This window comes from Lemur catta, chromosome 2 (genome assembly GCF_020740605.2).
Source record: "Lemur catta isolate mLemCat1 chromosome 2, mLemCat1.pri, whole genome shotgun sequence".
NCBI lineage: Eukaryota > Metazoa > Chordata > Mammalia > Primates > Lemuridae > Lemur > Lemur catta.
Window position 1 is genome coordinate 51,386,193 of NC_059129.1, and position 18,281 is coordinate 51,404,473.

At 34.4% G+C, this 18,281-nt stretch overlaps 1 protein-coding gene across 7 annotated transcripts in view; it reads left to right on the plus strand.

The window, feature by feature from the left end:
• The window catches only part of UBR2 (ubiquitin protein ligase E3 component n-recognin 2), a 105,948-nt gene that overhangs the window by 28,339 nt on the left and 59,328 nt on the right, over positions 1–18,281 (plus strand). For 5 of the 7 annotated variants that reach the window (XM_045541950.1, XM_045541954.1, XM_045541955.1 and 2 more), the window contains exons 5-11: positions 2,959–3,089; positions 5,698–5,836; positions 6,311–6,373; positions 9,894–10,014; positions 11,950–12,057; positions 12,554–12,642; positions 13,756–13,854. In XM_045541950.1, coding sequence (XP_045397906.1) covers positions 2,959–3,089; positions 5,698–5,836; positions 6,311–6,373; positions 9,894–10,014; positions 11,950–12,057; positions 12,554–12,642; positions 13,756–13,854 — 750 coding nt within the window. Of the gene's footprint in view, positions 1–2,958; positions 3,090–5,697; positions 5,837–6,310; positions 6,374–9,893; positions 10,015–11,949; positions 12,058–12,553; positions 12,643–13,587; positions 13,687–13,755; positions 13,855–18,281 lie in introns of all 7 variants that reach the window. The other 2 variants (XM_045541951.1, XM_045541952.1) reach the window with 2 other exon arrangements.

Sequence of the window (18,281 nt, forward strand, 5' to 3'; positions counted from 1 at the left end):
CACTCTACTAGATGTATTCTTTTAAGTTTTTTAAAGAAATTTTTTAGAGATGGGGGTCTTGCTATGTTATCCAAGCTTTTCTCTCATTCGTGAACTCAAGTGATTTCCCTTCTCAAGTGATTTACCTTCTAAGTAGCTGGGACTTAGATGTTTTCTTAAATTGCTGTCATTCCTTTTTGGAATGAGATTTAATTAAACAACAAATTAACTGAACAAACAACCTTAGTAAAGATTTTTATAATCTGAAGTTTTCATCTACAAATACTGCTCCCATCTCATTTGAATTCAGATCAGTAATTATTAATAACTAGATATAATACTAAGCACTTTACTTGGTCTATCTCATTCATTAATAATTCTCAAAACAGCCTCATAAGATAGATACTGCTGTCACCAATGTTTTATAGAAATTTGAGTTTTAGATTAAAACTTGACCAAAGTGTCCCTCATAGTATTAATAAGTGCTGGAACTGGGATTTAAATCTATGTAGCATAGACTCTAGTAATGAAACTTTTAATAGTACATTATACTGGTTTTTAAAAACATTTTTAGCAGTAGAATTTTTTTTTAAATGAAATGCTGATACAAATTCTAATTCAATACAATACAATTCAAATTCTTAATACAATACAAATTCTAACACAAAAAAATAAAACAGGTTAAAGTTGTATTGTTAATAGATTTACTCTTATAAGTTGAAATGTATGTTGTTTACCTGTGAGAAAGTCAATTCATGAGGTAAGTGAGTTTGTTTTGGTGACTATTCAGCCTCTGGTTTATTTCTATATTTTTGGTTGGGCAGTATGGAGAAAATCCTCATTCACACCTTATTTGAATATGAGGACAGTTAAAAATCTTTATTATAATACATGCTTACATTTACAATTCAAACATTACAAGAGTATAACACATACAAGGTAAAGTTCTCCGTAATTCCTACTATCTTCTAAGATAACCACTGATAACCTTTTTAACAGCATGCCTTTCTTTCTTCTAGCTTGAAAGAAGAGTAAAGCAAAGTCAGCTTACCAACAGATGAGTTATAATCTGTAACATAAATGTAATCAAAGAACAGAACTTAAATTATTATTAATAGTATTAATAGATATTACAACATAGGATAAGATGTCATTTATTTACTTATGTCAACTGATTTATGCCATGATAAGAGCACTTTGAGCATAAGTGCCTTAGTCTTTCCTGGCATTTAATTTACCATTGTACATATTAGTAGGCTAGCACATGCCTACCATCTCTTCACTGCAGAAATAAGTCTTTACAATCAGTGACACATTTAAGAAGTTAAAATGTATGTACAAAGATGGCAGAAGAATTGGTATTTCTAGACCTGCCTCAAACTGGGTTAACGTAACAGCAAATTCCCAGTTGGTGATCTCCAATATGTAATGTGTTTTTAAACTGACATGTTTATTCAAATAAAAGATATCTCTCCCAGGCCCAGGAATTTGTAGAATGGAGTTTGGACACTGCTGGCTAGGATTCTCAAGAATTAGTGGTTGTTTCTGTCCCTGGACCATTAAATTTTTATGAACCCTATTTATCAAATTCTTCAGTCCCTAAATGTTTTGTATTATGAGATGTAATTATAGGAAATGGAATAACTATTTGGTGAGATAATACCACCAAGAAAGCTGAGTTTTTATCCTACTTTCTATTTTGGTGTAGCATAAAGTTCATGTTATTATTAATACCTATTCTTTTTTGAATCCCCAGGAGGTACCAGTTATGTTCTTTCTGTGCACAGATGGTTTTACCATATTAATGACTTCTAAACCCACCATAGCAAGTAGTAATGAATCTTGTGAGTAGGAAAAAAAAACATTGAGGGGACATATAAAGCAACCTATATGAGAAGAGTTATAGGTAAAAGGTGCTATGAAAATTTAGAAAATCTGCTTCTTACTGAGAAAGTAAATTTGCCTTCTTCAAGCCCTAGACCCATCTCCTTTAGGAATCTTTGTCCTTTTTTTCTCCATTCTTTTTTTTTTTTAGTATATTTTTTCCAATGTTCTTCAATCCTCTGATCCATTCCTTTTTTATTCCACATTCTCCATTTGTTTTATATCAGTTCCACTAGGCTTATCTTTGGTGTGAATATACAAAAATATTGTGTGTCATATATGTGTTTTATATACACACAAGTATGTACTGATTCCCATCCCATGATGTTGGAACATACTGGTTTTTTAATTTGAGAAATGAATGTAATGCTATTTAGCCATTAAGCTAAACAAAGTGTTTAGATTTAAGATAAACCATTAAGATTAAAGATTATGTAGAACATTTTTCCAACCTTGATTGAAAGATACCATAATAGACGTATATGTTTCAAATAATTTTTTTTTTACGTTAACCTAAAATTTAGTGACTTTTTCACTATTAAGTGTAATATATGGAGTTCCCCATTTACATGCATACACATCTTACCCTGCTGAGAGAAAGTGGACAAGTGAGTGATTCTTACAACATCAAGGGACAGTTTTCTGACCTTGGTTGAGTTCTCACTTTTAAAATTGTCAAAATCAAGCTCTCCTTTATACCTATAAAAGTAAATATTGCTTCTCCATCCTTAGATAATATTCCTTTGTTCTAGAAATTATAGGTTGGTAGGATATGAAGCTATAAAGAAAGTTTGATATTAGGTTTTAGAGATCCTGGAATGCCATTCTAAAATGTTTAGATTTACTCATTAGGCATTGGAGTGCCATTGATTTTGATTCAGTTGATTCAATAACTGGGATTATTCTGAACTAAACATTTTAGAAAGCTTTGTTTTGTAGGCTGTAATCTATAAGATCAAATGCATTGAAGAGAAGCTGAAGCTGGAAGACCAGTCACCTTTTTACTATATTATTTTGAGGGTTGGAGGCAGAATGGGAAAGAGAATTAATGTACATTTAACATGGTTGTTGCCTTTTTTTCTGTTCTTTTCTTAGGATCCTCTTGTGCATTTGTCAGAAGATGTGATAGCACGAACTTATAACATTTTTGCTATTATGTTTCGGTATGCAGTAGAGATATTAACCTGGGAAAAAGAAAGTGAATTGCCCGCAGATTTAGAGATGGCGTAAGTATAACCTATTTATTCTTTGTGTATGAGGAACTTCTAAATTTTAACTTCCATACGGTTAGGATAGGATATAATTGTTTTTTTTAAATCAGTTTTTGTCAGAACAGTAACCATCATTGGTTTTATAGTTTTTAAATATGTGTGTGATCCAGTTTCTTGGTGGAGGTTTCTCTCTGTTGGTTACTTGGTTTGTAGCCATATTTAAACCACGTCAAAACTCTATAACTGGCCGGGTGCGGTGGCTCACACCTGTAATCCTAGCACTCTGAGAGACCGAGGCAGGCGGATTGTTTGAGCTCAGGAGTTTGAGACCAGCCTGAGCAAGAGCAAGACCCCGTCTCTACTAAAAGAAATAGAAAGAAATTATCTGGCCAACTAAAAATATATATAGAAAAAATTAGCCGGGCATGGTGGCACATGCCTGTAGTCCCAGCTACTCGGGAGGCTGAGGCAGAAGGATCGCTTGAGCCCAGGAGTTTGAGATTGCTGTGAGCTAGGCTGACGCCATGGCACTCACTCTAGCCCGGGCAACACAGTGAGACTCTGTCTCAAAAACAAAAACAAACAAAAAAAACCTCTATAACTGGTTTCATGCATGAACAGTTTTCTCTTTGATTGTGTGATAAAATTGGTAGATTAACTCTACAACTCTACTTATTGTTTTGTTTATCATATATCATTAAGAGAATGAGCTCTTTGATATAAGTGAGTTTTCTGGTTTGAATAAATGCTCAGTTTTAACCATTTGATTCTAACTTTTTATAAAATGTATTCTATACTTTGTACTTTTTTAGTTTATATCTACCATTTTTACTTAAATTATTGAGATCACAAATTTGTGACCAGAGACTACATTCTTCCATAGCTGTATTAAGGTTAGGCTTACTTTTCCTTCTTAGTGTGCTTGCCTCAAACAACTTCCTCTTTTACTTAAAGACCAAAACTGTTGGAATTGTATTCATAGTTAAAGATGAATACCAGCTGGAATGAGGATCTGAGGGACATTGGTTGTGTTTCTTTTTTGCTTTCTCAGTAGTATTTCAGATAATTGAAGTTGTGGGTTAAGTGTTTTCTAATAAAATGAGGTGTTATTATAATCTACCTTTTTGGAGATGTTGAAAGTGACTTAGTACCTCATGACTTCATGTACTTCGGTCTGAGAATCATTGATCTAAAATCTAAGCTTAGACCCTAGAGAATAGAATAGTTTTGTATTTGTTTTGTTCTGTTGTAGGCTCAGGGCCACCGGCAGGGAAGGGAAAAGAATTTGATTTGCTTCTCTTGTAATGTTTCCCATCTTAGTTTCCGTCTACTCAGAAACCTGAATCACCCATATTCACTTAGATACCAACTTCAGCTGGTTCTCCCTCTTTCAAATTGTTCTGCTGCTCATTTCCATTACTAGCATCCTCCTCCAAATTACCTTGATTTCATCCTTGGGCAACACAGCCTCCTAGCTGGACTGCCATGTACACTCTTGCCACTTAAGAGTGATTCTCTACACTGCAGCCAAAGTCAACTTCAAGGCAAATCTGATCATATCTCCTATTTCAAATCCTTGATTGCCTCACAATGGCAAAAATCAAAATCCATTATAAGATGTTCAAGATTTATGTCTCTTTCCAGACCAGACTAATCCCATACTGATCTCCTCTTTCCTCCCTGTGCTCCAGGTCCCAGTATTTACCTCTGCCACCTCAGCACCTTTGCTTTCACCTTCCTCTAGCCCCGGGTTTCTCAGCCTTAACACTATTGGCATTTGGGACCAGATTACTTCTTTGTTATGGGGGCAAAGATGGAGGATTGCAAGATAGTAGCATCCCTGGCCTCTACCCTTTAGATACCAACAGCACCCCCAAGCCACAGTCATGACAACCAAAAATATCTCCAGACATTGCCCAATAAATGGTCAGCTGTGGGAGGTGAAGGGGAATTACCCCCACTTGAGAACCACTGATAGCCAGTTCTGACCTTGACTGTCAGATTACTTCCCTAGAAGTTCTTCTCTGTACCCCCAGACCTATTATACCTCTAGTATCCTGCTGTTCTTGATAAAAAACAGTATATATAGAGTTATATCTGTTTTTTCCCACCAGACTATAGTATCAGAGCCCAGTGACCACAGATGAATTCTTTTTTTTTTTTTTGAGACAGAGTCTCGCTCTGTTGCCTAGGCTACAGTGAGTGCCGTGGCATCAGTCTAGCTCACAGCAACCTCAAACTCCTGGGCTCAAGCAATCCTACTGCCTCAGCCTCCCGAGTAGCTGGGACTACAGGCATGTGCCACCATGCCCAGCTAATTTTTTCTGTATATATTTTTAGTTGGCCAGATAATTTCTTTCTATTTTTAGTAGAGACGGGGGTCTCACTCTTGCTCAGGCTGGTCTCGAACTCCTGACCTCGAGCAATCTACCCGCCTCGGCCTCCCAAGTGCTAGGATTACAGGCGTGAGCCACCACACCCGGCTACAGATGAATTCTTTAACAGATATGTGCCCAGTACCTAGCACATTCTGTAGGACAAAGTATCCTCTTAATAAATCAACCTGGAACAAGATAACATGCAAATAGATAATCTAATATATCATTAATGTTTTATCACTCAGAGAGAAGAGTGACACCTACTATTGCATGCTGTTTAATGATGAAGTTCACACGTATGAACAAGTTATTTATACTCTTCAGAAAGCTGTTAATTGTACACAAAAAGAAGCCATTGGGTTTGCAACTACAGTAGATCGAGATGTAAGTAATTTTATCATATTGATACCACATAGTAAATTGAATTTTTACTACAGATAAGTTACCCCAGAAAATTGAGTTAAAGGTATATATGTCTAGGCTTTTTTAAAAATTTCACTTGCATATTGGCCCAAATGTATTGGGTATAACTTAATCTATTACCAGATAGAAAATTGAAGAGAAAATATACAGTTACCATCGTTCTACCCAATGATTTATGAAAATGGAAATTATAGAAGCCTAGAAGAACAAATGTTGTGTTGTTCAAGGAAATATACTTATTAATGGCTCAAAAAAAGTTAGGATAGCTTTGAAGGAAAATTTTAATTTACTTTTCACTAATGAGTAGGATGGACGTTATAAATATTAAAAATTAATTAGAGTTATATGCTCAAACATGTTAGTTTACTGGCTTAAAAGTTATTAATATTGAATATAATATTTTTACAGGTTAATTTTAGATATCTTTATTTACAGGGACGTAGGTCAGTTCGATATGGAGATTTCCAATACTGTGAGCAAGCAAAATCAGTAATTGTGGTAAGTAATTTTAAAACATGCTTATATTACTATTTTTTATTAGTTTAAAACTAGCTTCATATTTCAGTATTTATGAACACATTTTTCTGCTTTCATGAATGTATGCCAGTGTCAACCAAAAATTATATTTAAAGATGTTTCTTGAGTATTGCATTATTGCTTTATCTAGTTTTTTAAGCTATGTAAGATTGATATAGAAAATGAATATTTGGATAAGATAAATCTTTTCTGTCTTCTTATTTCTCCATCAGAGAAATATGAGACAGTTTTTTGCTTTTTGTTTTGTTTTTAATTAACATTAGGTTTTAGGAATTAAATTGGCCTTTACCACCAAAATTAGAATTCAGGGGGAAAGTTGTTCCTTGGTACATTATGGCAGGATACACTCCATATCTTAATGGCACTTAGTGTATTATTTTTCTAAAAGAGAACTGTTCTCCACATTTAGATCTATTTTTTAAAGTTATTTTATAGCCAGACAACTAAAAATAGAAAAAATTAGCCAGGCGTGGTGGCACACACCTGTAGTCCCAGCTACTTGGGAGGCTGAGGCAGGAGGATTGCTTGAGCCCAGGAATCTGAGGTTGCTGTGAGCTAGGCTGACACCACAGCACTCTAGCCCAGGCAACAGAGCAAGACTCTGTCTCAAAAAATATATATATATTTTGTAATTATTCCATGTAACTGCATTTTATGTAAATGTTCTTTTTAAAACATAATTTTATATATTATAAAACATTTTAAATATACTGACAAATAGATACAACACAACAAACACCTGTGTGCCCACATTATATCTTGTGTTCTTTATACTAATTTTAAATAAATAGTATGGAGGCGCCTGTATTATCTCTTCTTAATTCCATTACCCTTCCTCTTTCCCTAAAGATAAATACGTCCATTAATTTTTTGATTCTCTTGCATGCCTTTATACTTCATATATTAAGTATCTGTTGATAATATATATATTGATTTGGCGGCCTTTAAACATTATATAACAAGATTTATACTGAATGTGTTATACTGCAACTTGCCTTTTCATGTCAGTGGTGTTTTAGATTTATGTATGTTGATACATGTTGTGGTAGTTAATTCATTTTTTTTAACCACTGTAAAATATTCCATTGATGATTATACCAGTTTATACATTTTCCCATTAATGGACAATTAGGCTGTGTCCAGGTTTTTGCTGTGACAAATTTTCTTGCTATAGTATGGACATTCTTTCGTCTCCTTATTGCACAGATGCAAAAGTTTCCAAGAAATGGAATTTCTAAGTTCTTAGAGTATGAACATTTTCAGCTTTAATAGATTTTGCCTAGTTCATCTCCAAAATTGTGGTATCAGTATACATTGCTGGCTGGGCATGGTGGCTCACGCCTGTAATCCCAGCACTTTGGGAGGCCGAGGCAGGAAGATCACTTGAGGCCAGGAGTTTGACTAGCCTGAGCAAGATAGCAAGACCCTGCCTCTACCAAAAAATACAAAAATTACGACCAGGCACCGTGGCTTGTGCTGTAATCCTAGCACTCTGGGAGGCCGAGGTAGGAGGATCACTTGAGGTCAAGAGTTCAAGACCAGCCTGAGCAAGAAAATAGGAAATGGTAGATAAAAAATTAGATGGGCGTGGTGGTGCATGCCTGTAGTCCCAGCTACTCAGGAGGCTGAGACAGGAGGATTGCTTGAGCCCAGGAGATTGAGGCTGCAGTGAGCTATGATGATGCCCAGGGCAACAGAGTGAGACTCTGTCTCAACAAAAAAGAAAAGGAAATTGACCCTCCCTTCCTCACTTCCCCACTTCATAAAACACACACACACACACACACACACACACACACACACACACGCACGCGCGTGCACACGCACACACATTCTCATCAACAGCGTGTGAGAGTTCCCATTTCTCCACATTTTTGTCAAAACTCTATATTGTCAAATTGTCTAAATTTTTGCCAGTCTGATGTATATGAAATGATAGCTCATGAGATAAATTTGCATTTCCTTGATTTCTAAGTATCCTATTTTATATTTATTGTATTGGTCATTTAAGTTTTCAGTGAATTTCCTGTTCCTATTTTTTACCCATTTTTTTGTGTTGGATTGTCTTTTTCATGCTCATTTAAGTTTGTGATTCCTTTCGCTGAGCAAAAGCTTTAAATTTTAATGTATTAATAGCAAATATATCTTTTCCTTTATGATTTGTTTTGTGGCTTGTTTAAGAAATTCTTCCTTGATAATCTGAACAATAATGTATCAGAAACTGTTCTTATAGATTATCAAGTAGAGAACAAACAATAAAATAGAAAAAGTGGACAAAGGATATGAAAAGACAGATCACAACAGAGAAAATCTAGGTGCCCAATATACATGAAATTACAGTGATAAAAATCTTGTTTGCAGAGAATAGGAATATACATGTAAAAATAAATTGCTGCAGCATTTTTGGAAAACAATCCAGTAACATCTGTTAAAGCTTTACCTCTCCTAGGAATACTATCCCATAGAAATACAGGCACCAATAAGTGTGTCTAAAAGATGTTTAGTACAATGCTGCTTTTTTTGTAGTTTCACAAGACTGAAAATAAAGTGAACATGAAAACCTTTCTGTAGAGGATGTTTTAATAAATCTATACCCCAGATTGTTATGTCATTAACAAAAAAATTAAAGCTAAGATGCATAAAAGTGTGTTTAATATCCTATTTTTGTATTCAAACTAACAAAATTAAGATCTTTATAAATATATACACATAATATATATGCATACAGAAAATACACAAAGACTTACCCTGTTAATGTAGGTTATGGAGAGGGGATGAATCAGGGTGAAAAGATTCAAACAAAAAATGAATTTTAAAAAGTGTTTATGTATTTGAATAGATGTTTGTCCAAAGAAAATATACAAATGGCCAATAAGCACATGAAAACATGCTCAGCATCACTAACCATTAGGGAAATGGAAATCAAAACCACAGTGAGATACCACCTTAAACCTATTGAGATGTCTGCTGTCAAAAAAAAAAAAAAAAACCTGTTGAAGCTGGGTATGTGTATGCCTTTATAATCCCAGCTACTCAGGAGGCTGAGGCAGGAGGATCACTTGAGCCCAGGAGTTTGAGGTTGCAGCAAGCTAGGATCATGCCACTGGACTATAGACTGGGTGACAGAGCAAGACTCTGTCTCAAAAAAAAAAAAAAAAAAAAAAAACATAAACCAAGTTTAAGCATTTAAATCATTTATATTAATAATTGGTAAGGCAGATTTTCAAATATAGGACCAAAGATTCAAGTTACTCTCATAAGCCGGCTGGACCTTCTGACTTATTTTTTGAATCCTAAGATTATTTTAGAAAATTAGGATCTGAATCAAGTAAGGCCAACACAGTGGTGGTTTTCTTACACACATGCGTAAAAAATTCTTCTGTGATGATGGTGTGGTTATATTAAATAAAAATGTTAACTTTTTTCTGCCAGTAAAATAGATTTTTAAGTTAGTTTTTCAATCCTGCCATTTCTTTTTAAGAGAAATACCAGTAGACAGACAAAGCCACTCAAAGTTCAAGTTATGCATTCATCTATTGTCGCGCATCAGAATTTTGGTTTGAAACTTTTGTCTTGGCTGGGAAGTATTATTGGATATTCAGGTAGGTTCATAAAAGTTTATGCTAATTATCTGTTAAAATGAGCTCATATGCCCTTGCAAAACTGTTTTGGAAAAAATATTGAGTGGAATAATTTCTTGCTTTAATTTCACATTTTAGAATACCATCTCAGACTGTCTTTATACACAGAAAAACCAAATTTTGTCCTATAGTATTTTTTTATATGCACACAAAGGATTCTCTGTTAAAATAAATGCAGGAAACATTGGGTTAAACAATTATAAAGGACTTTAATATGCTAATACAATATAAATCTTACAAACTTGATTTTAAAATCTTTTTTTTTTTTTTTTAACGGAACATCTTCTGGAGCTCTTCCACTGAGTAAGCTGGAAAAATCCTACTGTAAATAAAACCTAAGTTGGTGGCACATGCCTGTAGTCCCCGCTACTCGGGAGGCTGAGGCAGGAGGATCACTTAAGCCCAGGAGTTTGAGGTTGCTGTGAGCTAGGCTGACACCACGGCAGTCTAGCCTGGGCAACAGAGTTAGACTCTGTCTCAAAAAAAAAAAAAGCCTAAGTGATTAGCAATTTAAATGATAAAACACTAATGTTAATATCTCTAAATCCTATAACTTTTGGTTACCAATAATTTGCAACTCTAAAAATTTGCAAATTGGAAGTTATTGATTTGAATTTTTAAAAATTTTTCCACCGTCTACAAGTTAGATAATTTTTCTTTATGTAATGGTAACAGAATTAAGAATCCTCTTGTCCCCAAAAATACAAATCTTGTGTGTAACACTAAAGGGTAAAATTGGGATAGATCTGAGCTATCTGTCATGCTATTCTTTAGGCAAGGCTATGGATAAATGACATTCAGATTCAGTTTACTATAAAGAAAATTTCTGAAACATTTGTGTTGAAAGGCTGTGATAAAGAGCATTACCACACTGAACTGATAGTTGTAAATATGGTGGTGTGGAAGTTTAGGAGAACATGTTTTCTTCCCTTTTAAATGTCTTTCCAGTTATTTTTCTCAGCCCCCATATTCTTTATTTTTGGTGTTTTCCATTGAATGCCTGTATGCCAAGTACTGTGGTACAGTATTAATGAATAGTATCATGGAAGTAATTTCCTGCTAAAAATTTTCTTTAAGATATTTATCAATAATTTAAATGCTTATATTTAATATTTATGTAAGGTTTGCCCTTTAGCCTTTTTAATTACTTCTACTTGGCAAATTTATAATTCAATTTAAAAGTTACTCCATTTCTTTCCAATTATTTTGCCTCCTTGAAGAAGACTAAAAACACTGATTTAAATTATAAAGTATGGTGAAACAAAAAGATGTTAAAGATTTGGTTACTTTAGTGCTTATATTAATATTTGAAGAACTTTTCTAAAGTTTAGCATTTAGATGATGTAGGAATTTGTCTTCCTGGGCCTCTCCCATGCCAGGTCCACAGTGAATTTTGTTTAATGAATGAAGAACATTTTTTATAGCATTAATAAAATGCACTGTTATATGTTATAGTGTAGAAGCCATGCATTCCTTCTTTTAAGTGTTAGCAGCACAATTTAATATTATACCTACCTTCAGTTATTATGGGATATATAACAATTTTACTATAATCTGGTTTAGTTGGCGTTAGTGCTTAGAGAACAGTATGCAGTGGTTTGGAGATGTTTTTCTCTTTAGTTAAATTCATTAAAACACAGGAAGTTATTGCCTTTATGATAGACATATATTTTAACATTCTGGAGTAAGAATTGGTGTGTGAATTAAGATTTGGAATTTATCTCCTTTTTGTGAAAATATTAATAAAATAGTTAATATGTTTACTTTTTCTGAATAAATTTGATCTTTAATAAAACATGTAAAACTCTATAGATCCATTTGAACATCTATAAAAATGTCACTTTATTTTAATATTTGAAGTTGCTATCTCATACTTACTTTTCCTTCTATTTAAAGATGGCCTTCGCCGGATTTTATGTCAAGTTGGTTTACAAGAAGGGCCAGATGGTGAAAACTCTTCTCTAGTGGATAGATTGATGCTTAATGATTCCAAGTTATGGAAAGGTGAATCTCTTACTACTTTTAAGGTATAGGGTATCTACATAAGTAATTGAGATGTTAAGGTTTTTTCATTTAGGAAGATATTTAATAAATATATTTATGTTTTTTAATATTAATATTGCAGTCTTTGAAAAATATTTTGCAGGGGTTCATGATCCAAATTAAATAGCCTTTATACTTTGTTTAAGAATTACGTTTAGAAAACCTGATTTTATAAATAAGTAGATTACAAATATTTTGTGCTAAGGGAAATGTGTGGTTTTGTTCTTGAGGCTTAAAATATAAGCCAGTTTCAGTGGCGCATACCTGTAGTCCAGCTACTCAGGAGGCTGAGGTGGAAGGATTGCTTGAGCCCAGGTGTTTGAGTCCAGTCTGGGCAAAATAGCAAGACCGCATCTTTTAAAAAAAAAATACGATTGATCACATTAAGAACTTTGGAAGTGTCATTTTTGGCTTATTTGGTATATCCTCATCTCACACCCTGATCTTTTTCTAAAAGGTGCTAGGAGTGTATATCATCAGTTGTTCATGAGCAGTCTGCTTATGGATTTGAAATACAAGAAACTCTTTGCTGTTCGATTTGCAAAAGTAAGTGGTTTTTCAATTTTGATAACAAAACAGGTTATATATGAAGTAACTATGGCCCATGATTATATGTAGGCTTCAAAAAAATTAGCATCTGACAGTAATATGTGTTGATTTTAAATTCTAAGAAACTTCATAAATAATCTTTTTTCTTTTATCAATGAATAAAATTATAGCAGTGATACTTCTTGTTCATCACCTCCCATGGTATCATGAGTATCCATCTGGGCAGTGTCTGCGATATGAAATGATAAATTTAAACCTAGGCCATTGTGAATTATGATATTGTTCTCACTAAAGTTCGTATAAGGAAACAATAATCTTAGTTGAAATGACATGTGTATGTGGATATGATTTAAGAATCATGAACTCTAAGTTGTTGGTATAGTTGAATTAAGTTCTTCCTTTCAGCAGCATGTGATTAAGCTAACCACTTATTTTTTGTGTTCACTCGAATTAGGAGTTCTTAACCAAGGAAGCGTGTGAGAATCATTCTGAGAGCTCTTTCAAAATACATGTGTTTGTGTTCCATTATCAAATCTACTGAAGCATATTCACCAAGAGTGGGGGCCCAAGCATGTGTACTTTGCAAAAGTCATCATATGATTCTGATATGCATCCAGAAGTAATGAGAGTCTGGTTTCAGCAGAGACAGTGTAATGCTGCTGTGGTTTAGCCCCAGCAGTGTACGTTGGCATCTTAGGATTGTAGGAGCTGTGACTGCCTATGTGGGCTGGCAAACTGGCATGTAATTCAGAAGAATCAATACTTATACAGGATTACACGATGAATCAATATTTATATAGGAATTAATTGGTAGAAATCATTCCAGTTATCATTCTTATAGCAGTGTTATCATACTGACTTCCTCCAGCACTGACTTTTCATTATAATCTTTAAACATTTGGTCAATGTGGATTAGAGGTGAATTTCCCCCTTGTTGTTTAGAATTACCAGCAGTTGCAGAGAGATTTTATGGATGATGATCACGAGCGAGCAGTGTCGGTGACTGCTCTGTCTGTCCAGTTCTTCACCGCACCTACTCTGGTGAGTAGTGCTTACCTTTTCTTGTAACTGATAGCTGGCACTCCTTGCCTTTTTTTGCCTTCTTAATAGAACTATGAGCGTTTGCAGAGTGATTATGTGACAGATGACCACGACAGAGAGTTTTCAATCGCAGACCTCTCGGTTCAGATATTCACGGTTCCTTCACTTGTAAGTACTGAAAAACTAGAAGAACTTTCTTGTTTTCCCTTAACAAAAGTAAGGCCTTAAAATAACAGAGAACTAAAATCTGTATATTCCTGAATAGAATAATATTTTATTAATGGGCAGATTTCAGACACCTTCAAATATATTAGAACATATTTTTTAATATTAAAATAATCTGGGGGGAAATGTCATTTAAATTTAGTCTATACTTTCCCTAAAGTAGAGGATGGGGAGGATGGGGAAAAAAATCTATACTTTCTCATAATACTTTCCTGAGGTTTTAAATGATGAGTTATCATTAAGCTGATTGGTTTAACAAATTTATCCTTGACATTAGAATCAGACAGCATATTGTATACCACCTCACAATTTGAGAAGGCCTTCTCCCCCACCCCACCACCATAAGGGAAGGGGTAGCTAAGGCAATTGAATCACGATAATTGTGAGCTTCACTAGGTGCTCCTGAAGGCATCATTACATAATCACTATATAGCAATTAAAATTCATATTTAATTTGTTTAACAAATTTATTAAGTACCTATTTATTGGGCACAGTTTTAGTCTTGAGAATGCAATGGTGAACAAAAACAAATATGATCCTTGCCCTGATCAAACTTAACATAGTGGGAAAGACTCTCATAAATAGTTAATTGAAATTATAATGAAAACTCTAAAGACTTTGGATGCTTTAAGAGAGAATAGTAAAGAGATTTGACCTTTTCCCACAGTTCAGAGAGGGCTTTTCTAAGGAAGATATCTTTATGCAAGGGCATGAGGGAGGGTCCAGGCAGAGGAACTAGCACTTGAGAGTAGGGAGGAGCATTACCTATATGGTAAACAGAGGAAAGCCAATACACTTGAAGATCCTTGAACATACAGCAAAATTGTATAGATTTAAGAGCATTTTACAGTTACTTTATCAATAAGACATACTAAAAATGACTGGTTTTCCCCCATATTACTTTTATGTTAAAGGATATATTCTAATATAGTTGAAGCTGTCCAGGAATCTATTTACCCATTAATGAGCTATTATTATAGGCCAGATTAAGGATTTTGATTTTTATCTTAAGAGCATGGGAAGGCATTAGAGAGTTTTAAGTGGTACTTACATCATTACATTTGTGATTTTAAAAGATCATGCTGTTTGTAATTTGGAGAACAGATCGGAGGGGGGTAAAAGTGAGTGTGGGGAACCTAATCAGATGCTGATGCAGTGATCCAGAAAAGAATTGATGGTTACTTGTACTGGAGTGCTAACAGTAGGATATGAGTTGTGAGAGAACTGGCAAGCGTGTCTGAGGGATGTTGAATTTGGTGATTAATTGAAGGTTGGGTTTAAAGGAGAAGTTTAAAGATGATTCCCAGGTTTCTGACTTGCAGCTGAGTGAATGTTGTGCCACTTGCTGGGATACAGGGAATTTTGGAGAGCGACTAGGATTTGTAAAGAGGAAAAGTGATACCTTCAGTTTAGTCAAGGTTGAGTTTGTAAAGCCTGTGAGATGATCCCATGTGTATTCAAATCTGTTTCTCTCCCCCATTGATCTTTTTTCCATTTCCATGCCAGTACCACAGCTGTAATAATTATTTAGAGTTTAATATTCTCTTTTGATGTCTTATAGAGCTAAATCTCCTTTCATTATTCTTTTCCAAAATATTCTTACTTTTTCTTAGGCCTTTTTTAAAAGATGAACTAAAATCAGTTTGTCAGTTACCAAAAACTACATTGGGATATTGACTGGAAAGACATTGTATTTATAGATTAATTCAGGAAGAACTAATATTAGTATCTTTGCAATAATTGGATATATACCATTTATGAATAGAATTTGTCCTTATTTATTGAAATATTATTTTATGTTCTTAGTAAAAGCTTCATAGTTCTCTTGTTATAGTCTTACACGATTTTAAATTAAGCTTATATGTCTTATATTTTTGATGCTATAGTAAATTTTTTACATTTTCAAACAGGCTATAAGTATGTAGGAAAACTACTGATTTTTATATATCCATCTTATATCTATTTGGTCCACTTACTGACCTTCTAATATTTTGTGTTGATTCATTGGAATTTCTAGTTATCTACAAATAATAGTTTTTGGTTTTTTTCTGATATCTCAACTTTCTGTTTCTCATCTGACTCCTTTAGTTAGAAACACTAGAAAAATAGTGTATGTCTTTATATATTCAAAACACATTTATTTAGTACCTTTATTGACTAGGCGCTATTTTGGACTCTGGGGGATAAATATAGCAGTGAACAAAACAATTTATAGTCTAGTTTTGAGAAGATAAATAAACAATTGCATTTTGTTATAAATTGACTGTTGATAAGTACTACAAAGTTGAAAAACGAGTTAAGGGAATAGAAAGTGATAGTGGAGGGGTCATATTTTATGTAGGGTGATCAGGGAAGACCTTTCAGAGAGGTGGTCTTGGAACAGAAACTTGAAGGAGTGAGAGAGTGAGTGACATTATTGACTGGTGAAAGAACTTTCTAGGCAGAGGGAGCAGCAGGTGCAAAATTTCTGAGATGAATGCACACTTGGCATTTTGTAGGAAAGAACCAAAAAAAAAAAAATACCATTGTTGCTAGAGTGAGTGAATAAGGAGGAGAATGGGCAGTGAGGTCATTGAGCTTGGGGATGGAGTGAAAATGGGAGGGCAAAGTGGAGAGTGGCAGTACCAGACCTCGCTGGCTATTGTAAAAACTTTTGTCTTTTATAAATACTGAGTGAAATGGGGAGATAATTGCAAGGTTTTGAACACAGGCATGATATCTGATTTATGTTTCAGAAGGACCACTCTGAATGACAGCAACATCCTTGTCTGGTACCTGACTTGAATAGAAGTCCCTTCAGGTGTTTTAATCTAGAAATGAAGATGTTGCTTACTTCTGGTTTTGATTAATATTTTATCATACTGAGAATATTTTCTTTTCGCTCTGGTTTACTAAAATTGGTTTTGGTTTTGTGTGATTTTCAATCAGGGTTAGATATTTTCAGCAAATGCTTTTTCTCCATCTATTGAAATGATCATATAGTATTTTCTTTGTGCTGTTGATGCAGTAAATACCCTCCTTGGTCAAAGAAGGAGGAACAATTTCATTCTTTGACCTACTAATATAACAAATTATATTAGTTAAATTTTTCTAATTTTGAAATTCTAATACATGGCTATAGTGTATTCTTTTAGTATAGTGCTAAGTCCAGTTTAGTAATATTTTATTTAGAATTTTTGCACATACACTCACAAGTAAGATTGGTCAGTGTTTCCTTCCTGTGTGTGTGTTTAATTAGATTTTGGCTTTGTAAAATGAATTGAGTATATGTCTGTGTGTAAGCCCTAGAATAGATTAAATGACATAAGAATTACCTGGTTGTTTGTTTTTTTTTTTTAAGATTTAATTAATCTCAACTTGGAATGTTTGAGAGGTTAAATCTTTGAAATTCTTTTCAGTTTCTTCTCATCTGTTCAGGTTTTATTCTTGAGAGAATTTTCACAGTTTACATTTTTTTTAATAATGAATCTTTTCCTTCACCCTAACTTGGTACCACCTACATACTTAACACTCTCTCCCTTTTCGTAGGTCAACGAGCATGTTTCCAAATAACCTACGTAACCTTTAAAAGTAGTTCTCTGCTGCCTCCTTCCTTCTCAGCATCACAAACTCTAGAGACAGGGCCCAGGCATGTGTAGTAGTTTTTTTTTTTTTTTTTTTTGAGACAGAGTCTCACTTTGTTGCCCGGGCTAGAGTGAGTGCCATGGCGTCAGCCTAGCTCACAGCAACCTCAAACTCCTGGGCTTAAGCGATCCTACTGCCTCAGGCTCCCGAGTAGCTGGGACTACAGGCATGAGCCACCATGCCCGGCTAATTTTTTTGTATATATATTTTTAGTTGGCCAGATAATTTTTTTCTATTTTTGGTAGAGACGGGGTCTCACTCTTGCTCAGGCTGGTCTCGAACTCCTGACCTCGAGCGATCCACCCGCCTCGGCCTCCCAGAGCTAGGATTACAGGCGTGAGCCACCGCGCCCGGCTGTTTTTAACTTTGTTGAGATAGAGTATATACAGAAAAGTGAGCACATGATAATTGTACAGCCCATTGAATTTTTATATAGTGGGCCCACCCATGTTACCAGCATTCCAAAAGTGCTGGTCATCGCAATCACTACCTCTCTCCAAATGTAAATGTGTTCTGACACAACGGATTGTTTTGCCTGGTTTTGAATTTTATATAATAAAATCATATGGTATGACTTATGTCTGACTGCTTCCGCTCAGCATTATGTTTGTGGTAGTCATCCATGCTGCATGTACATCATCATACATACAATAAGATCATTCATTCTTATTGCTATGTCATGTTCCATTGCATTAATGTCACCATTTATTCATTTTTCTTTTAAGGGGTTTTCTAGTTTGGGGCT